We start from the raw sequence: 23,237 nt of genomic DNA, 5'->3' as shown, positions 1-23,237 counted from the left end.
GCTAACATGCATATAAATCCAATGATAAACCCCTAGTATGAGATTGCTATTGTATGTGTGCTAATGTCCATAGAAAAAATAGAAATTAGCAGATGTTAGCATCTGGCAGAGAACACAAACATTTCCCAAACAATTAACAATGAGCCAGAATAGCTGGCTAACAACAAAGATATCAACATATATTTCCATAAATCAACTTACAGGCTTATGTGGAGGCAAACCCTACAATTTGGCAGGGCTGAGACAAGTGTCATTGCTAACTGAGCTCAACAGGTGTGCGTTGAGCTAGAATTGTTGTCTCTGCTAGGTAGCACCAAAGAACCCGCTGCTAAAGCCATGCCATCACGCTAATGTTTTATTTATATTAGTGATGGGCGAAATAACAGTTTTAGGATTTGATAACGATTGCTGTAATTATTTAACATTTCATCTAACGTCTTTAATACGCAAAGTAAACACTGTTGTCAAATATATTCACACGGTGGTTAGCAGGCTACTTTTTGCACCTCTGGCCGGAAAATGGACGGAATAGTTAAAGTTTATACTTCTGTGGGGTTTCGGCAAAAAATTCTGGAATACGTTGCTCTAAAAGTGCAAACAAACTTGAATTTCTTCACTTGAAATCGTTTTGAAATTGCTCTGAAGTTCAGTTCAGAACTAAAGAGGCCTCTCGAATGAAGGGTGAAACAACTTCAAGTCCAGTTGCCAATACAAGAAGATTTCGACAAAAATTGGAGGACGGAGAACCTTCACAGACGTGCTCTAAAAGGTTTGGAAGTGACACACGCGCTTTTATTTATCAATACAATGTGAAGGTCTTAACACTGTGTCCAACCCACTCCATGGTGTGCTAGTTCTATACAGGAGTTCTTTCTGCTTTTCCCTTTAGGGGTCACCAAAGTGAATCAACCTTCCCTCAACTGTCTGCCTGGCAGCTCCAATTCCAGCATCCGTCTACCAATGTATTCACTATCCCTCCTCTGTACATGAACCCAGCCATCTCAGTCTGGCTTCTGTGACCTTCTATCCAAAATTTCAAACGTGTTGTTCCTCTAATAGACTCATTCCTGATCCTATCCATCCTGGTCACTCCCAAAGAGAACCTCAACATCTTCATCTCTGCGACCTCCAGCTCTGCCTCCTGTCTTTTTGTCATTGTAACTGTTTCTAGGCCATACAGCATCACTGGTCTCACCGCTGTCTTGTACATCTTTCCTTTTATTCTGGCTGATAGTCTTCTATCGCATAGTATCCCTGACACTTTTCTTCATCCATTTCAACCTTCTTGATCCCATCTCTTCACCTCTTTTCCACACTCTCCATTGCTCTGAACTGTTGACCACAACTACTTGAAATCCTCCAACTTCTTGGTCTCCACTTCCTGTAGCCTCACTGTTCATAGGAAATCCTTCCTGTCTGTGGTCAATAAACATATACAATGTGTAATTCGAGCGCTTTGCACACTGGACTCGATCAAAAATTTCCTTCTGTTCTGTTATAGCCAGCTACTTCTCCCCATTCTGTGCTTCTCAAATTGTCATGCAGGTGTTCTGTGTTGTCAATCTGGACACCTGAAGCCAATCAACTGCAGCCAAGCGCCGCGTGGCGACTTCTTAAAGGCGGACGAAACCAGCTAAGGTGGTGGCTGATGTGCAGCACGCCAAGGGGATAGGCTATGGTCTACCTTGTGAGGCCAAAGATGGTGTTATTAATGCTGATACCATGATGTTTGGGAGCCCAACTACTGTGTGGGTGTTGAGGCTGTTGACTCTGATTTTGTTTCTCTACATATAGACACAGATAGTGGAACATTCTCACATGGACTCCCTTTGTGTTTTGTTCCTTTCTTTCATTTGAGCAGCAGCAGCAGCAGCCGCCATCCCATTTTCCTTATAATTGTAACTTTGCACTCCTTTTCAAGCTTCCATAATGAATAAATTTATTAAATACAATTACATCTTGTTTTTTTTACTTCCCCTCTGAGCTGGGATGTAACAGTGCAATAAAATATCAAATCCTAATAGTGCAATGTTTTTCTTTTCATATTTGCTTATTTTTATGTACTTTGAGTTGAGGCTGCCCCCATGGTGATCAATAACATTCTGTTCATATTCAGTTATCAGTATTGATACCTAACTGGAGTAATCTGTTCAAATTGTATATTTTTTTACATTTGTATTTTTTTGCTTATTTTATCAAGGTGTTGGTTGCGGGGGAGGCTGTCTGCCCCAGCGGCCCCTGGATGGCTGAGACCGGCCCTGCAGAGGATACGCCCCCCCCGCTTCCCCTCCACCCTCACGCTGCTGCATCGGTAGCTTGAAGCGGCTACTGAAACCTCCTCATCCTCGGCGTGACGGTCATCATGGAGGAAAAGCAGCGCTTATCTTGAGTGAAGAAGAAACCCGGACCTGCAGCCTCAGCCCACTAAGTCTTAAGGAAACTCGAATCGGTAAGAAAAGCAAACAAAAAAATACGCGCTCCGCGTCTCGACCTTCAGGGATCTATCCGGATTATGGAGGACTCGATCGCTAATCGCGGACGATCGATCGAAAAATGTAATAACACATCGATTTTTTGCGAAACAAAAACAATCCTGTTGAAATTGTGAATTGAAAGCAGCCGGTTCCACGAGACGGATCGATCGCTCAGCACCGCGGCCAGCTCCGGAGCCTCGGCCTGCGCCGGTCCTCCCCGCCCCCTCCCCTCTCACGCCCGCCTGTACTCCGCAGGCTGCCGCCGAGCGCCATCGCCGCCGGAGCCCCCGGAGAGAGACGGCCGCAGACATGAAGCACTTCCTCAGGTAAAAACACGCCGCCCGTCCGCGGCGGGCGGCTTCGCGGTGGAGTCACGTCGTCGATTCCAAATTCACCAGTTGCAGCTAGTGTGTGTGTGTTTCCAGAGGTTACTGTGGTTTGACTGTGTCGCCAGAACATAGACAAAACCCCCACTGGTCTCTTGTCTATAATCCCTATATTTTTGTTTATGTATGCATATCATTTTGAATGTAAATGCAAATATGTATGCATACATTACACAGATTTACGTGCAAAAAAAAAATTCTCATTGAATTATTGTATTTATATTACATTTATTTTTTTTTCTTATAAACTTGGCTTATCTATCCCTAAACTGGCTGTGGGTTTATATATTTTTTTAATTTACTTTTTTTTGGTTTGTGAAACCCACAATGTCCTCACTACACAGTACAGTGTAGTGTATGATGAGCACTTGGAAGTGGTTATACTGTTATGAATCGTTTTCACTTAATCATTTCCAATTAATGCTTGACACACGATTGGCAATTATTGTCACTTGTCTTCGATCCGTTTTTTTCACGCCCAGGCACTCCAAAATGATAATCATGTTATAGCCCTCTAAAGATTTACCAAAAACGAATCCAATTCAGAAAGGTATTTCATTTGTTTAAACAATACATTGATCATGGCAGGGAGTACATTTGAACTAAACTTGTAATGCTTCCATCCCCATGTATATACACATGTACGCATATATCTCATTCTGTTCTATTGTAAGTCGCTTTGGATAAAAGTGTCTGCCAAATGCAATGAAATTAATGTAAAAGAACTATCCATATGAATGTACATATTCAAAAGCAAAAATAATCATGTACTACCTAGCTTAATGTTTATGTATTCAAAAACAAGAAATCAAAATTAATCGAGAAAACTATGTGGAAATGTGCTAGCCGTTGCCAATCGTGGATGGATAAAAAAAATCAAAACATGGCCAGCATTATTTTGATTACCCATAAATCATAAGGGAATTCCGTGTCGCCTGAAAATCTGCCAAAAAAACCCAAACTATAAACACAAATGACCTTTAAAATGTGGACAGAAATGTTGCAAGAAAGAAACCCCAGCAGGAAATTCTTTCTAGAAAAGAAAAGTCAATATTGAATGAACCATAAATTGTCAGTGCTCTGCCATATTTGCATGCAGCCTTCATGAGCTGTTTGACATGCAAGTCTCATCCAGACATGGAGGAAGAACTAATCCTGCAGGAATGCGCTGCTCTCACCTTCTTTCTGTTGACGAGGGAAAAGATTTTCACTCTGCAGGCAGAGGGACTAATTTCTTCCTGGAAAGAAAAAAAGAAAAACAAATCAAACTCTTATTTCACAAATCTTATTTCACAATATTAAAAAAAAAACAGGTTTCAGTCCACGAAACAACCGGAGCACAGATTGGATATTAGATGATAAACAAGATGCAAAGTCAGAGAGGCTCAGATGGTTTGGACATGTATGGAGGAGGGATGGTGAAGATCTGTGTTTAAGGATGCTGAAGGAGGTCTGGAGGATGACTAGAGTGCAGATTTATAGATGGGGCGAAAGAGGATGTGAAGTTAGTTGGTGTGAGAGAAAACAATGCGGAGGAGAGGTTTAGATGGAGGTAGCCCAGAGGGAAAGTAGAAACAAGATGGAGATCTCTCGAATCGTCCTTTTCTTGCAATATACAGTTATACCGAGTGTCAGTTTCAGTGCATATGTAGACTTTTGTGCCAAATTTTGAAGCAATTTTATGCAATGTTTTCCACAACTCCAATTTAACTCAATTTATGGAAAATTGTATGCCAGGTGTGTCACTCATTTCAAGTAATTTCCTACTCTGTCTTTTAAATGCCTACATACTGTGAACATTGGTTTAATTTTATTTTTGGGGCGGGGGTTGGGGGAGTATATATTTGCTTATTTATTTTAAATGCAGATTTGTTAATAATCCATTTCTTGCTCTGTGCATAATTTCCTGGTGTTCCCCTTCCCTGATCAATGCAAAGTAAAGCAGGTAAAGTCTCCACAGATGCTTAATGGGTCACTCTGCTATTCCCGTGGTGCTCCTCTCCATTTCCCTTCTCAGCACCACCTTTAAAAATAGCTCACTTTGATCCAGCAGTGGACCAGAAGTGCGGATAGAGTTTTCCGGTCTCCGTTCTTTATTTGTGTCCTCATCCTCCTTTTCCTCCTATGTCTCTCTTATTCTCCGTCTTCGAAGGTATTCAAGTACATGCCGGATTTGACATTTGACTGAAATGAGCTTTTTCAGTAACATTCTCAATCAAAGAGGATCTCTGGTTGACTTCATTTAAGTTGAAATTACCTTGCCCGTATCAACCTCAGCTAATTTCCAAATAAAATTCATCCCAACAGCACAGACAACATTCCCTTGACTTGTTTATTTTCACACTTTAGTAAAAATATAAAAATAAGCCAAATGTGAAAAATGTTGAATTTATGTTAGTTCAAATTAGTTCATATTTTCACCTTTAAAAAAAAAAAAAAAAAAAAAAAGTTCTAATTTTTAAGGCTTAAAAAAGCAAATAATTTTCTGTAGTGGCTAATTTTCCAGTAATTTATTGTTGATTTGATTTGTTGACCAAGTTATAAGTTGCAGATATAGTTGATGTAGCCTTTATTGTCATGAGCTCTTATTATCATGGAATAGGGACACATACTGCTGCCCCTTGGTTTAAAAGGTCGCAAAGTAATGCTCTGTCATCCATCTGTCCCTCCTTCTATCAGTCTAATCGGTCTAATTCTTCCCCTCTTCTCGTCTCCAGAGTGGTGACCCAGTTCTTTGTGTTCCTCTACTGTAAATGTCTTTGGCGCGGTCTGAAGTTTGTCGTCAGGAAGTTCACGGGCCGCTGCGAGTTGCAGCGGATCTGCTACAACAACAAACATGGGGCTCGCAGGACCCTCAAGATAGGTAGGATTTCGCAGGAGCTACTTGGATGCAGGAGGAGCCAGATGTTGATGTAAATGTTTCTATGGCAACAGTGTTCAAACCACTGAAACCACTGTTCCCCATTGACTTGTATATTTATTCATAGGCCTCTCTAAATTGGTGGATAAATGTCCCTTAAATGTATAGTATAAATTCTAATATTTTATGACCTATTGTAATATTGATTTTATTCTTTTGATTTGTTTGGCTGAAAACAAACATTACATAATCCAGGTACTCGATGGAAAACTAAACCTGGCTTGAATTATGCAACGTGAATGAGGAGGCGGCGCCATCTTGTGAGGCTGCTCACAGCTCGAGCAAAGAGCCAGAAGCCATTTCTGATTTTTCTTTCTCCATCCCGGGAAAAGATCACCAGTATGATAACGTTCAATACGAATTGATAATGATATGATGAAAAATTCCCCTTGGCAGAAAGAAAGCCACCTCTTCTTGTTTTCACTGGCCTCACAATATGGGGGCCACCTTATTTCCTTTTCACACATCTAATACTACTCTTTCTTTTCAGAGTCATCCCTGAGGTATTCCAAGAAAGAGGTAAGGTCCGGGCACTCGTAAAATATTGATGTTCTAGCTCCTAACAAATGCCTTATGTTGACAAATGTCTACTTTTGTTTCAAAACAGCTCCCAAGTTTACTGTGCAACCAGTTTAAAGCTAGCACTCAGTTAGCTTCTGCTATAAGCGCAAACAGCATAAAGAATGACGCCAATGCTACTTTACCCGACCCTCAATCAAATTAGTAATTACATAATTTCACGTTTATTCTTGCAGCTTGGATGCTACAAATTTAGCCAATTTTTGCTTCCATGCATAAAACAAAGCTAATGGATCTTGCTTGCATGGACTATATGTGCATGTATGGCACATAGAGAACCTCTCAAATTGCATTAAAACCAATAGAATACCATGCTCCATACAGCTTATTATTCATAACCGCTATATAGTACGGTGATGTTGGGGGTGGTGAATTTGGAATTTCGGACAAATGAAGACACACGCAATCCAACTGGGATCCTCAGAAGGAAGGAAAACACAGTATTTAGCATATGGTGAATATTATTAGGGTTGCACAGCTGTTGATATGGTAATTATGTGTATTTTAAGATGTGTGCTGGCCTTGAATATTTCTTTATTTTACGTGTTTTCTCTGCCTTTTCCAGCTGCTCCATACGGCCCTCAGCGTCCACCCAGATAAAGTGGAGAAGACCATCGACGACATAATGGCTCTAAAGAGGATCAACCCCGATACCAACCCACAGTGAGATATCTGGCGAAATGTTTCTCTCACACTCATGAGTGTATGTTTGACAACATGCCTGCATCTCCCCAGGCTGGGCATCTCCCTGCAGGCCAGTCTGCTGCAGATTGTGGGGTACAGGAGTCTTGTGGCAGAGGTGGAGAAGCTACGCAGGGAACCGTACGACTGCGAAAACCCGGAGCACGAGGAAATGCTGATGAAGGTAATGAGGTGGCAGAGGAGCGCTGTGGATCTTGTCTCTGCTTTCACCTTTTCGGTGAAAAAGGGTAAATGACTCATTTCACTCATTGCAGCTATGGAAGGAGCTCCGCACCGATACACCTCTCACCAGCCGTATCTCTAAACAGTGGTGCGAAATCGGTTTCCAAGGCAGCGATCCCAAGACGGACTTCAGGGGGATGGGCCTGCTGGGCCTCCACAACCTGCTGTGAGCACGCCGTCCTCCTCCCCCTCTGTCAAACACTCGTTTCCTCGGATGAAGTCCTGAAACAGCAGTTTTCTTTTTTTCCCCAATCTTTTTAAAGCTGCCAATGTTTGTCTTTGCAGGTATTTTGCCGAACACGACAAGGCGACAGCTCTGCAGATGCTCCACGACTCCCTGAAACCCAAGCACAAGTATGGCGCCCCTCCCAACCCCCAGTCCTCCCCTTCTCTCTCAGCTTTTATATACGATTGCATGGACGCATCAGAGGAACACATGCTGTTCTGGTAGAACATCTCAGCAAGTCTGGGAATATTCCGGACAAATGTCATATGAATAAAACTACTAATATGTTGCCTTAGTGATGTTAAGAACTTTAAAGAAAGTCCAATCTTGCATTTTTTTTAAATAATCTGAATAAAATCCACAAGTTGTCTTAACAGATTTCTCAAGAAGACGTCCAAATCAAACATCAGTTTTCCAAAGAATAGAGTGGAACCTTGACATAGAAACCGTCCTTAATTCTATTTTTTTTTTTTTTTGCCTCGTGGTACAAGCCGAGATCGAAGTGGCATTTAAAAACCGTCGAACGCGCTGCTCGCCACGAGGTAGCTCTGTGAAAATCAGCTAAAATATGTGCGAAGTGTGTTTGTGTTTTCAACTTGTCCATGAAGAGATGAAATTGTATAACTTTCATGGGCAGAATTTCTAGACACAGCCAGGACATCGGGGGGGGGGGATCCGGTTTGGTGGCCGCAGGATGGAGACTCTGCTTTTTGTCGGATGATGTGGTTCTGTTGGCTTCATCAGGCCATGATCTCCAGCTCTCACTGGGGTGGTTCGCAGATGAATGTGAAGCGGCCGGGATGAGTATCACCACCTCAAAATCTGAGACCATGATGCTCAACTGGAAACGGGTGGAATGCCCATTCCGGGTCGGGGAAGAGGTCCTGCCCCATGTGGAGGAGTTAAAGTATCTTGGGATCTTGTTCACGAGTGAGGGAAGGAGCGGGAGATCGACAGGTGGATCGGTGCGGTTTCTGCAGCGGTGCGAATTCTGTACCAGTCTGTCGTGGTGAAGAGGGAGCTGAGCCAAAAGGCGAAGCTCTCAATTTACCGGTCCATCTACCACCCTCGCCATTGGTCACAAGCTGTGGGTAATGATCAGAAGAACAACATCATGGATGCAAGCGGCTGAAATGGGTTTCCTCCGCAAGGTGGCTGGACTCTCCCTGAGAGATAGGGTGAGAAGTTTGGTCTCCTGGTAGGAGCTCGGAGTAGAGCCGCTGCTACTTCGCATAGAGAGGAGTCAGATGAGGTGGCTCGGGCATCCGGTCAGGATGCCTCCTGGGGGAGGTATTCCGGGCATGTCCATCTGGGAGGAGACCACGGGGAAGACCACGCTGGCCTGGGAACACCTTGGGGTCGCCCAGAGGAGGTGGACCATGTGGCAGGGGAGAAGGAGGTCTGGGCCTCACTGCTCCGGCTGTGGCCCCCACGACCTGACTCCGGAAAAGCGGCTAGAAGATGGATGGGCGTTGTTATGTCAGAAAATGCGTATCAAAAACAACAGATTAATAGAACTTCAATTCTTTTAATGGGGAAATTTGAATTCAACTCATAAGTCAAGGTTCCACTGTATTCATTAGAGGCTAGGTTTTTGTCTCCTTTGAGCAACTTGTGGCCGCGAGATTTCGCGTGGGAGCGAAAAAGCTAATATTATACCACAAGCCCTGTGTTCCTCTGTCAGTAACTGCTCGATTGTATTCACTTTTTCAACTCGATCTCATCCACTGTCACCTTTTAATTGACTGCTGCTGCTTGTATTGTTTGCCATCAGCGTCTCAGTGAGCTGTGCCATTTCACAAATGAAGACTCTTTCTTTCTCTCCTTCACCTCACTGTCGAACCATGCCGTCTCTCACATGCACTGTAGGAGCACTTGCAGAAGGTACTCGCTCTCATCTACCTGCTTCTGCCATTGTTTCGCCGCTCTTTCGCCCTGGGTTTTGCACGCATTCAGGTGGTATGAACAGCAGCTTAAAAACAGCAAGGGCTGAATACTAAGAGGCAGATGATACAGGGAGCCGCAATGCTTTTTACTAAATCTAAATTGCATGTGTCTCGGCTCAATATCCTGCTGTATTGAGTTTAATTCGTTTAATTCAACTGCACAGAGAAAGTTACGTAGTGCAATTTAATAAGCGGCTGTGTTGTATTACATAAAAATTAGGGCTGGGACTTTAAATGAATGAATTACAGAAAAAGATAAGAAAATTAACGCATTTTAATCGCATTTTAATTTGCACTGCAGGACGTTTCTCAGTGCTCTTGTTCCATGGAGGACAGATTACACAGCTGGATTAACGTGATGAGGCGGGAGAGCCTAAGATGGTTGAGATGAAATTAAAATATAATAAAGATGGACGTTAAAACAAAAATGCTTTTGTTTGATATTTACGTAGGAAGGGGTTTGTGTATCACAGAAGCACCTGTACCTTCCGTTACCATCACAATGCTGGGTATATTGGGGTTAGCATGCAGGTTTCTAACGCTAAATTTAGTGGGGAAAATATCATCTTCAGTGTCGACCAGTTAAAACTCGTGCGCACGTCGGGGCTCAAATCCAGACACAAGACGTCTGAGTCAACGTCTGATAAATCGACCAATCCGCTGGTGAGGTAGATCGCTACGGACTGTTGTAGACGATCCGGGGTTCCAGGAGGCGCTCCACATCGATTCAGCTAATGAGAATTACGAATTGCCGCCTAGAAAGACAATGTCAAATACAAATCCAGCTGCTGTTTGAGGATGAAGAGACACAAATGTGTTTCCAGTTCTCATCCAGTGATCTTTGTAGGAGACTCATGGGGAATTAAATAAGATTTTGACGTTGAAGCTCACGGGTATCGATTCATTCTTCACAAAAAATAACTTTCTTGTGTCAAATAGTGAGATGGGATTAAAATGCGATTTATTAAACACAATGAATCAAATGGATAAGTGTTTTTTTTTTAAACAAGACCTAATAAACATGACAGCAAGACAGAGAGAATGATACATAGTTACCAAGCTTGGGACGTAATCCTATACCCATTTAATTTAGTTTTTGTTAATGAAAATGTCAGCAGGCCGAGATTGTGATTATCAAAATTAAGAAAACTTTTCATAGGCAAATGTTCTTGTTATGCTTATATTATTAAGAGCTCGAAAATTCCTGTTGCGCATTTGGTTTTTCAAAAGGTTGTGGACTAATTATGCATATGGATGGTGATTCGGTGTGTGTGTGTTTTCACAGTGATGTAAACAAGCCCGAATGGGAACAGAAGAACCTCGACAAAGCCATCGGGTAGGTGTCCCGCACACATACCGCTACTGAAGCGGTGCGGTCTTAACCTTTTCTGTGGTTGTTTATGTGAAGGTATAGGTAGTGATTAACCGCAGCGTATCCTGCCGCTCTTCCGGCCTGCTGCCTGCAGCACTGACTCCCAACACCCTTTTCTTTTTTAAAAAAAAAAATGCACATAGATCTGCTAACACCATCAGTAAAGGACAAGTCATTTCCTTCTCTGATCAGTGGTGCCTCAGCTGCCCGGTGGGGATTCTTAGGTTAAAATTATCTAAATTTCCACCGGATTTCATGAAAAGCTCCTTGCTCTAGTTTCCTGGAAGAGCCAAACTTCACCTGGTTTGTTGAAGTTTTAGAGGAGACAAGGGGATGCAGCTGTGTAACTTAAAAAAAAAAGGGGGAAAAAAAAATCAGTTTCTGATTCTAATGCATTGCCATTGACTCTTCTATCCAATCAGCTGGATGTTGTTACTCCTGACCAGATCCTGGTGTTCTTTATATTAACTCTACATTATTTATTGCTATGCAGTGGTTAGTGCTTTTTGCCACAAGAAGATCCACAGTACAGGAAAGTCCCTGGTTTCATCCTGACAGGGTCCGGGGTTTTCCAAGTTTACAAGAGTGTCTGTGTGCTCCATCGTCTGTATGAATGCCTGAATGTCTCTACATGATGTATGAATGAATGAGTTGCAAGTCTATATGTGGCCCTGTGATCAACAGGGGACGACTAAGAAAGGCCCTCCTGTTGGAATCGAACCGCAAACATTTTAGCTGTGAGGCGGAAGCCGTGGGCTATTATATTCAACACATGAATTTAGAATTTACAATGTCTGTTGTGTATCCGGGGCCAGTGCTGCAGTTGTTCATATCCAACCTTATTGGAACAGACTTACAAATGTAACGTCGCCATGGAAAAGTGTCAAGTAGTTAAATATAAGTCATAAGTTAACAGAAAAGAGGGAAAACCAGTCACATAATGCTGTAGTTGCCCACCATATTGTGGTTCACCTTTCCCGGTTTCACAGTTTTGCATATTTTTTAATATCTAAATTTATATTGCTGATTTTTGCTATAGCAAGGGGATTTTTTGGTATAAATATAGTTTCATATCGTAATGGTGGGTTCAAGGGTGATGAACAAACTTTTTTTTTTTTTTTTTTTAAGAACAGTTACTCCAACCCCCCCCGCCTCTACACCCACGACAAAAACAGCTCACATTAACCTCCACTCCTCTCGTACTCTTACACCCACAAATTCCCGGCCAGTAGGAAATCACAGAACTGTGAACAGTCACCATTGCTGCAAGGTCTCTGCAATATATTTATTATTCCAATTATTTTCACGGTAAACTAAGCCTTTTTTTGGGTGACAATCAACCAGAGCATGGCGTTCCGTATCCTGGGTTATGATTGGCTCAGTGACTGTAGCATCCTTCGCTGCGTGTCCTGCGCATAACACTCATTCAGCATCCCGCCCTGTCTGTTTCACATCGATGCAATCGCTACTCACGGTCTTACTCAATGGTATTATGTTTGTGTGAGTTTTTATTTTATTGAAATAAATTATGATGCCAAAAGGTCTGCACCTTTTAAAGTATCTGGCACCGAACCTAAGCAGCAGAGGAAGATCCTGACCATGTTAAAACAAGGGAGAAGCTTCGACTTTGCAGATTCTGTTTTTTTTTTTTTTGCAGCTTTTCTAGAATGTAACCCCCGCAACGAATGCGATATACATATATATATATATATATATATATATATATATATATATATATATATATGAAATCCTAATATGTTGTTCTCCACCCCCGCCAGCTATTCATTTGCTATCGTGGGCATCAACATCACCGACCTGGCCTACTCCCTCCTAGTGAGCGGGGCCCTCAAGACCCACCTGTACAATGTGGCCCCCGAGGTCCCCAGTCTTGTACACTTCCAGCAGACCTTCTGTGAGTTCTTTTTCTTTCTCCGTTCCATTTTTAGTCCATTTTTATTAATAAGGCGCCAAACAACGTAGGTGTCCAGTGAATCTTTCCTCCGCCTTTCACAGACAGATCACGGCTTAATGTGGGTGGCCTTCTGCCGTGACCAGTTAGGTCAGAAAGGGCAAGACAGTGAGAAAAGGGCAGAGAGGTGGAAAGCAGGAGTGTGATTGAGACAGAGGGAGTATGAGTGTTGGGAGGGACACCCACAAATGATCTCTAATTAACAATAAAAATAGCACTAGCATCTGCAAATAAAAAATGCATTTTCCATATTTTTCTTTTGTGAATGAGAAATCGCTTTCATCCACTGATGCTGCACCCTGAAAATCGACACTTCTCCAGGTTTGTTGGTAAATGATGAGGATGGGTGCTGATGTATTTTTATAAACCCCAAGGGGCCACAAGTAGCCTTGCGTCCTAGGAGCGTAGAGGCTGAGCAAGGAAATAACCATGATAACAAACAAACTCCCATGAACAATTACAATTCAAATTTTTTTTCAAAATTTGTTGCATCTCAAGTGCATGTTGGACCCCTTGGAATAATGTTGAAGCTGCAGCGACTCAATGATCAACTGCAATTATCAATTTATTTCCCAATCATGTATGATTCTCTTCCATTGTTCCTGCAGACCAAATTAGAGGACATTCTGATACACAGATTCATAATATCTCGTCTGAGCAACCAAAGCATCAGAATTTTAACTTCTTTTTAACTTCTTCACGTTCCTGTCTGATTTATCAGCGTCGATGTCAAACATGTCCTTGCGACAGGTTACCTAATGCAGGAGTTCCACCTCTTCTGGGTGGAGGAGGATCCCAGCGACATCATGGAGTTCAACAGGGTCCGCTCCAAGTTCCACCGCCGGATCCTGCGGCAGCTGAAGAACCCCGACATGGCTCTGTGCCCCCACTTCTCCGCGTCCGACCTTCACCTGGTCAACCTCTAAACCTCCCCCCGCACTAACCTTTGACCCCCCCACTGTTAAAATTCAGATCACCCTTGATGTTCGGATATTTCCGGTGGAGGCTCCTCCTCCTCCTCCTCGCCCCACTCATCCCAACTCATGCCATGTTACATCACTGCCGACAGCTTGCCACAGATACATGCACACACACACACACACACACACACTGCCCATGGGGCCTTTTTTGCAATGCAGGACCACCAGCATCAGAGATGACCATAGCAACTTAAGCAGTGCATGAGGAATCCCCCTGACCCCTGACCCCTGACCCCTCCTCCACCCCACCTGCCGCCATCCAGTCATCGTCGCTGTTGCTTTAACGAGTCACGATTGTATCTCAGCCTTTTTACGCCTCAGTTCAAAACCAAAATTTCCGAGAAAGCAGTTCTTTGTTCTAGGGTTGCAGCGCATGAATCGCCAGCGAGGCGGCGTGACAGAGCGGGAAAAAAGGTGAAATGGCCTTTCTCGTCCGTCGTTAACATTGAGATGCAGTAACACGCGTGAAATAACACAGGTGTTATGCTGCCAATGTGTGACACGTGTATCAAGAGGCCATTTCTCAGATTTCTGTCACATTTGCCGGACGGCGAGGCTCCCGACGTGCAACTGAATCGAACATTTTTGTATTTTTAAAGGAGTTAAGAGACTTGTCGCGTAGATGTCGTCGTCTCTTTGCCAAATTGCGCCGGATGTGGGGATGTCGGACTTTTTTTTTTTCGGTTTCTCAGATTCTCTCACGAATGTTTCTCACCTTTCTGATTGTTCCACTCTTCTTTCAGTCGTCATTGATTGTCTCCGCCGTTTCGATCAGCCAAAGCAATAAATGTACGCTCGTTTTATTTTTATTTGCACCGCGTGTGCCTGTTTGGTTCTACGACTCAGAGCTGGAATTTTCGACGTTGATTGAATTGACCCTTGGAAGTAGCGGGAAAAAAAATCGGTGGCGTTGATCAGTCAGTCAATGCACCATCTGAAGAAATCGGAAATGATCTGCAAATGTAAAACATACTCAATACGATGTACTTTTGAAGAATGTTAGAAAAACCTTGTACTAAAGCCAGTTTCTAAAAGTTTATCACATCCAATCTTATAGAGTTCAAAGCAGCTTCTTGACTTTATTTATATATTTCATGTACTAAAGCCCTTTTTTTAAAACTTGTGGTGAGGTTTGCGGTTGTGTCTCCCCCCAACCCACACACACACACACACACGCCCCCCCAACAGACACCCTCATCATCTGATTACCATCTCAGCTCTGAGTCGCACCTTTTTTGTTTGCATCGCATCAGCAGTTCTTCTTGCCCTCCTCCTCAACCCGCACACGTGCACGTGCACGCGGGGAAAAAAAAAAAAAAATCTTCGTCGGATCGACGTGAATGTTTTCTGTTTTACTCTTGTGCTTTTGATTCTTTGGATGTTGGTGAATGTCACCCCCTTGCTCGCCATTTGCTTTGGTCAGCTTTGCACTATTGAACAAATCGGTGAATAATCAGTGATTAGTGGATTTTAATGATAATAATATGATTATAATTATAATAATAATGTAGATGCTGCTGCTGTAGATCTATCTTCTGAACTGCCTCCGAGAGCTGCATGATGGTCATTTTTTAAAATCTCACTCCGGTGACACTGTATTGTCCAGTAAAAGTACCTGATATTGTGCTTCATTTGTCCGTGCTGTACTTTTGAGACCACGAATAAAAAACAAATCTCAAATAGAACAGGATTTTTATTTATTTTTTTTCCTATCACAGTTGCTCTCTCCACGAAATGCTACAGGTCATGAGAGAATGTTCCTTTTTTTTGTCCCATAATTGTGATATATCAATTTACGCAGCAGGAAGTGGACAGTGTAGCAGAGGTAGCTAGGTTATGAATATTATACGTTAAAACAGTGGCATGCAAAGTATCGGAAAATAAAGAATATAAATGCACTTGTGCAAAAAATGGAAAACTAGCCGCAGACTGCAGCTGCTTACAGTAGCAACGCAGTGCATGGATGAATAGATGAGGGAATGAAATTGAACTCTGTTCGGAACAAATGTAGGTGTTTAACAGTCAAACAGCTGGAAGAATGACCTGCCAAATCACATTCACAAATTTGTAGAAATATATATATATGATATACTTATACCATACTATATGCTACTTATCATATATATATATAGAATGCATAGATTAGAGGGTGAGTGGTTGTTTGTGAATGACAAAGTGAATGGATGTATGTCTATGGGACAGTTGAGTTAGACTCCTAATTCGTTCTCTGATTATTCAAGAATGGATGGTCCCCTCAATAATGAATGAATGTGTGACCCGGGTGCATTTAAACCCTAAATCATGTTCATAGTTCAAAAATGTACTATGCAAAAAAATAGGCCAAAATTATAGCATAGGAATTATTCTGTATATTTTTTCCCTTTCCACAAATGTCAGCTGGATCAGATTTAACAATATAAGGCATGTGTTAACTTGGGGTCCTTATCTATAAAACAATGAGTTTAGCATTGAAACATTTTGATATCAAATGGGATGAGCAAACACGCAGACAAATTCAAACGCAGGCAATTCTGATTCATTAACAACTACTGTGGAAAATAATCTGCATGAAACAATGTAAACAAATACATGAATTGGGTCATCCAAAACCTTTCTTTTAAAAAATGAAAAAAATATTACTGATCCCAAGGAGACAATGGGTTCATTGGTTTGTATTATTATCTCACACTTAATTTTCTCCTAAGGTTGAATATGTGATGACTATTGATCCGAGACTGATCAACAAACGCGGCAATTGCAATGAATAATTTTGTCCTTAATTCCTTTTGACCACAAGAGAGCAGCAGAGGTGCGGCTCCCCCACCCCACCCCACCCCACCCCACCCCCCGGTGCTGGGCAGCTGAAGAAACAACCGATCTGCTGTTTCAAAACAGGCATAAAAAAGAAAAAAAAAAAAATTGGGGGTCATTTCTGACAAATGCAGACACATTTCTAAATAAAATCCTTTGGATATTGCTTTTTTTTTTTTTTTTTTAAAAAAAAAGCACCACCCTGCTGATTTGTAGGTGTTATTTTGCTAGTTTATTCTAATTCGTTTTTTTTTTTTGTATTTATTCTATTTCTTATGCTATTCACCCGCTAGGTTCTCGCTCATTTCTCACCGATATTTTTTCGTTTTTTTTTTTTTTTTTTTTTTAAACATTGTTTTTTAACAAAATCAAGGAAAACAATTTCACTAACACCTGATTTTTCTTTCCAGGCAAAGCCATTAAAACTCAGGGCTGTCACCCCGAGTTTATCCTGACGAATAAGGATGAAGAAAAGCGAATGTCTTCATCGGGGGTTGGGAGATCAAACTTCACCAGGTCGATGTTAACGAGTTGAGACTTGAATAACTGCAGTGTCTTTCGTTTTTTTCTTTCTCTTTTTTTTTTGATGCATTTTTAGCATTTCAGCTGCATTAACAGCACAATTGAAGCAGCTGTCGAGTGCCGGGATGAAGGTGACGCTCGGTAACACATCAGACGCTTCTCTGTGACATTTTACGGCACATCCCGGCTGCGGGCCTTATTCTACCCATCTCCCCGGTGACCTTTCACTGTGGAACGCAGATGCATGATGGGAACGCCTGGCGGAGGAAGGCAGGTGAGGCAAAGTTCATGCCTTAAATGACGGAGGTCCCGGTGGAGTCTCCAGCCGCGCCCGGAGCAGGCACCTTTTCAAGGTTAAACCTATAACGGTGGATTTTTTTTTTCTCCGATTATGCTGCAGTCAGCTGTCAGAAAAAAATACAAGGAACTGCTATATTTTCTTCATATGATCTATGTTTTTCAATCGAATCAAATGAACACCCCTGTACAAAATTCATTTCAGCTGCGAGATTTTTATTTCGGTGCAAGCGAAACAGCAAAAAATGTGAACAATTTTATGATTTAATATTTGTATATATTACATCATTTTATAAGAAATTATATTTAATATAAGGACATGTTTATCTCGAGGATTTTTTACATATAAAAATTACAAATATAAAAATACCCAATACGTAAATGATAATGATGTGTGAATGAGGGAATGACTGGTTGTTGGTTGTATGTCTCAAAAATGAGTGCGAATGAGCGAGTGAACAATTGTATTTCTTTAAATGACATGTGCATGAGAGAGTAAATGGTTGTACATCCATATTGTAGCGTTTTAGGGAAAACACCTGGTTGACGGTTAAATGTCCGTTTAATAAGCAATAGCTGTTGTTGGCCACAGCCACGCCACACAAGACTGAAATACAACTAACTGTTCCCGCTCAATTCCAGGTAAACAGAATTCCTTGCACCCTAAACCACACCCACAAAATTCCCAGCAACCCCAAAATCCCACAGAAAACGAGCATCAACGTAAAACCCAACATTCGTGGCTCGTGACAATATATTGGTGAGTGACTGAGTGAATACTTGTAAGTCTCAATATAATGCATGAATGAGAGAGTGCATTGCTGTATGTCTCTATTTGTGGTGTGAAATAAATGAGTGAATAGTTGTATGCCACCAGAAGTAGACCTGTGACCGTCCCAGGTTGAAACCTGCCTTTTGTCCAATGAAAGCTCATAATGAATGGATGAAATGAATCATTTCTTTCTAAAATAAATTATGAGAAAATGTCATGGGTCTGGCTCTTGGGTTCTCGTGATGCAGCTCCCCCACGTTACCACACAGAGGCACTGTGCACTTTGCTTCCTCCGGTTGACTGCGGCCGTCAGCATTACGCCGTGCAGAGACGGAAATATGAGTCTGCAGTCTTATCTTTTCATACAATGTTTGTCTTGCTATTTTACATCAATATTCGTCCGGTCGCACACACTCACCACAGATGCACACACGCTGAACCGACCGTCAGAATGCAGAGAAGTCCCTTTTTTTTTCCCCTGAAATGCCTTTTCTGTTTTTTCTCTCTCCAACCGAGAAAATCGATTTCCCTTGTTTTTCTGAGACAATCGATGTAATGTGAAGGAGCAGGGAAATGCCACCGCGGATTTCATATTTGCGGCTCTAATTATGCTAAATTCATCAACGCCGTCTTATTGATTAAACACATGAGGCTGCTGTGGTTGCGAGCACTCTGACGCTCTCGTGCACGCTTATAATGTTGTACAGCGGTGCCAAGCTGCAAATTCATGAATCAAACCGCGTGTATATCAAAGAGTCACTGGCACGAGAGGCTGATTTATACATCAATATAGCAGGTCGTATAGGTGGAACCGTGAGTCCGGGTCCGTGGCCGGGTTTTTAATGAATAAAGCGGACACGCCGATGTTGTTTATCCCCGTGTCCGGCTAAAAATGGTCGGGTTCGGCCTCTTGCTGGTGGATTTTTAGAGGGGAGTGGAAATGTACGATTTCAGATTAGACGATAATCCCGTGTGATTTAATCGTATTCGCGATGTCGGAAGCAAAGCGAAAATCTGCATGCAAATTGCCGCAAGGCGAATGACTCCCCTTCTCCTTACTCCCCTTCGGTGTTCATAAAACACAAACCGCACACACACACACATACACAGATACACACACACACATACACACTGTCTGCAAGGCTAAAGTTAACTCGACTATACTTATCACACCACAAGGATTTATGCTAATGCCAGCAGCTACCACCCCCCTCTGTGAATGTAAGCAAGGGGATATCAGTTATATTAGCATCTTCATGGTGTGAATTCTTGTCGAACTCCTAATATTCTCGGTCTGAATTTGTCCGTGCCCCGAGAAAGAAGGAGAGCAGAAAGGATTTAAACAAAGCCGGTGGTCACGACTCACCACTAATAAGCTAGCAACGGTCGGTTTTAGCGTCCAGCATTAGCGTCACTGATTTTAGCATAACAGCTTTCTACAGGCAAGTCTGTCCTTCCACACCAGTGAAATGTTCATGAGGCCAACATGAACTGCACAATCCTCTCGCAGCTAGCCAAGTTCTGGGAATTTTAACATATAGAGTAACATCCTGATGGTTTCCATTTTTTTTTAGAAATGTTCTAATGTTCCCTGATGATGTTAAAGCATGAGCCTTCAGTCAGCAAAAGATTGATGACGCTAGCATTAGCCGCTAATTTCACATTAACTCAAGCTGCTAGCTCTGTTTTAATAATAGCTAGCTCTGATTTTACTTAAGGTGCCTTACTGGACACTAAAAGACACTGTAAAAAGATACACACAAAATGCAGATTTAAAAGAAACAACAAAAATTGAAACAGAAAAGTGACACAGTGGTGAAAATAATAATATAATAATTACTAGTATTAATATTATTATTATTATTATCATGATGATACATTTTACTGAAGGTGCCTTACGTGACACACGAGGACATAGTACAGACATATACATACACAGAAAATATAGTTAAAAGAAACAATGAAAATAAAACAGTAAAAGTGGTAAAAATATAAGGGGCAAGTGTATAGCAGTTCCAGTAACAACTCGGTGGTTTGTGTTTTTGACAAAACTTCTAAAATATCAACAAACAGTATGGAAATTGGCTATTAAGCTTAAGGCTCCAACATGCTCTGCGACATTGTTCGGCTCTCACAACTTTTTCTCCACACATTATCAAGTAAGAAATCTTGGTTGGAACTCTGAAATGGAGTGTTGCTGAATATTGTACAATGATGGATAATTTTAAGAATGCATGTATGAAAATCTATCTACGCAAGGCCCATAGAGACACACTAATGACCAGTAATTCTGGAGGTAGCCTGAACATTGTGCACATAGGAGAGCAAACTAACTATGTATAGTCAGCACTCATGCTAACACAAGCAGCTCGTCCTGTTTTTGGTTTGGTAGCAAGTGGATATCAGTTACAGTAACGATTTAATGGTGTTTCTCGATTGGTGACAATCTTCACATGCATTGACAAAACAGTGTTTTTTTTTTAAATAATGGCATTGAATTGTCTTTGAACAGACAAAGCTCACAGGGCTAACACGACATACAAAATACTGATGAGCAACAAAGTTGAGGCAAATCCTCATGGCAAACGTTCTCAAAAAGTTTATCAACCCTTAGTTTTTATCCATAGTTTTGAAAATCCCATGGAGTTAGACCTTCCCGAGGGGCTGGAAATCATAATTGGCCATTTCAAGGTTGTGATTTGTGTTTTCATGTCGCACTCAAACATGCTGTATGACAGCAGTATAACACATGGCTGCAGCGCTATACTTGACGCTGACTGTTGCTTTATGGAGGCTAGCTTGCCCGATTTTGCCATTGTGTCGGTTTCGATTTCTTGCACGAGTTCTGGTCTCACATTTCAAGTGATAAATGGATGTGAATTAGTTCCAGGCAGTTTATTTTGGGGTCCTTTTGGCAAAGAGTCTTGGATCTGTAAAGCTTAATCCCGAGCCTCTGTGGACACGAGCCTGCTGTTGCTGCCGCTGTGATTTCGGGTTGCTCTCATAATTATAATCAAACCCTAAAACTCTAACCCATCAACAACAAAACCCCGGATCCTAAACTAGCTTTTGGTTCACTGTGATGTACTTAATACTGCATATATATATATGTGTGTGTGTGTGTATGGTATCACTGTGGTGTATATCATACCGCCTTTAAGTGTATATATGTGTATACAGTATATGTGTTATATAACAATGAATCAACTCTTTATATGAGAACATATGGCTCATTTTTGTGTTTTTTGAAAAATTTGAGAAAATTTCTTGGGTGATTAGTTTAAGAAGGAAATGATATTCATTCATTCGCCCATTCATTCATTCATTCATTCATTCATTCATTCATTCATTCATTCATTCATTCTTTGTCAATTCCGGTTATTGCATACTCAGGGTTGTGGGGTGGTTGTAGATTGACTGGTTGCCAGTCAATCACAGAGATATAACCATAAAGAGCTCTGTGATATATTCATTCATACATTCATTCATTTGGCCAGCCATCCATCCATTCATTATCTAGATTGCTTATGCTGCAATCATGGAGTCATGGAGAAGCTTGAGTCACTCTGTATGTATATGCAAATGAGTACACATATGCAGACGACACACACTTATATACTGTATACATACATATATGTATCATTATATATATATTAAGACAGCCTGACAATCCTGGTGTTGAGCTCATTCATTTTGCAGCCCATGATCCAAGATGTCACGTGTCGTGTGGCTGGGGACTTCTAGATTAGTCAGAGGCATTAAAAAGATGCTGTGTGGGCCAAGAGGTCATGGACCTTTCACTCAATTCAGGCAGCCGCACCAAGGTTTCGGTTTGGTTTGGATCCTTAAGAGCTGATATTTCAATTCAGTGCATTCAGAATAATTAAAAAAATACACTACTCATTTGGTATAATCATTTGTAGTAATATGAATCCGGCATTGCTTTACATTTGAATATAAGTATGCTAAGAGATCAGAGTTAATAGTAAGAACTAACTTTGATATATTTATGTTGAAGGTAAATTTTTTTTTATGGATTTTGTGGCACCACCTGGAGGCCACAGCATTTGCCTATATGACCTAATAGGCTAGCCATCTGTGGGCACGAGCCTGAGTGATAGAGGCGTGGCTTCTGTTTAACTGACAGATGTCATGCACAATGCGAGGTGAATTTCTCTCACACCGATGTTAAATCGGCTTTCAAAATAAAAGCGTGGTCATGCTGTTGCTGTTAGTGATGAGGGTGTCATGTCTGGTTTGATTTGTTTCCAAGATGATAGCTTTCTTCCTGAGGTCAGATTTTTTCATATCGTTAATACAGAAAGCACCACGCGCCGATCTTTGGTCTATAATTCATTCTCCTGGCGCCACTTTGGTGCAAACAGCGGCACCATTAGGAGATCACGCCGGAGTTCATGGACAAACCTGTGGCCTGTGTGTGTGTATGTGCATATATATATACATTTTTTTTTTGGTACCTACCTATTACTATTTTATAGTTTATTATATCACTGCTAACTTCTATAGTACCTGCACGCCTCATGTAGGGGGAGGGGTGAATTTATTGATTGGAGCCTTTGTTGTATTTATACAGTGATTGATTAATAATGTCATTAATTATTTACTTATTTTCAGATATTTTATTTTCTGTGATAAGGGTATATTTATTTTTATATTTTCTTTTTTGACTTTTTTATTTAGTTGTTATTTGTCAAGTGTGTAAATTGGGTGATATGTGATCCAAAAATTAAATGAAAGACAACGGTGAAAACAATTCTATTCAATTTAATATATTCATTTTAATAAATCGCTGATGCAGGAAGGAAGTAGCTGTCATGTGACCTACATCGTGAGAGAAAAGAAAGCAAAATTCAAATATCCATCCTTTACATCATCTCATCGCCTTGGGCGAGTGTACAAACTTTTTTTCCCCTACATTTCACTATTACACAGACGTTGTTGAGATCCGCCGTCCGATGGCGTGACACGACTGTCGCCATGTAAACACACGCGGGACAACTTCCTCCCACCCGTACATACAGCGGATGTGTTTGCATTG

General features: G+C 41.5%; 1 protein-coding gene across 2 annotated transcripts; it reads left to right on the top strand.

The window, feature by feature from the left end:
- Window positions 1–2,299: 2,299 nt before the first annotated feature.
- On the top strand, window positions 2,300–15,461 carry elmod1 (ELMO/CED-12 domain containing 1). 2 transcript variants are annotated; one of them, XM_086161063.1, is made up of 11 exons: window positions 2,300–2,449; window positions 2,730–2,800; window positions 5,578–5,723; window positions 6,271–6,299; window positions 6,925–7,022; window positions 7,095–7,224; window positions 7,316–7,449; window positions 7,569–7,637; window positions 10,741–10,791; window positions 12,606–12,739; window positions 13,547–15,461. In XM_086161063.1, the coding sequence occupies exons 2-11, from the start codon at window positions 2,784–2,786 to the stop codon at window positions 13,720–13,722; spliced, it is 984 nt and encodes a 327-aa protein (XP_086017189.1). In that variant the 5' UTR covers window positions 2,300–2,449; window positions 2,730–2,783; the 3' UTR covers window positions 13,723–15,461. The 2 variants fall into 2 exon arrangements, with proteins under 2 accessions (XP_086017189.1, XP_086017190.1); XM_086161064.1 differs by having other exon boundaries at window positions 2,311–2,449; window positions 2,727–2,800.
- The last annotated feature ends 7,776 nt before the right edge of the window (window positions 15,462–23,237 follow it).

This window comes from Fistularia commersonii, chromosome 15, assembly GCF_037954325.1.
Source record: "Fistularia commersonii isolate RoL2024-O1a breed Wild chromosome 15, RoL_Fcom_v1.0, whole genome shotgun sequence".
Classification (NCBI taxonomy): Eukaryota; Metazoa; Chordata; class Actinopteri; order Syngnathiformes; family Fistulariidae; genus Fistularia; species Fistularia commersonii.
The sequence above is the reverse complement of the archived record's forward strand: the minus strand, read 5'-3'. Positions and strand labels throughout refer to the sequence as shown.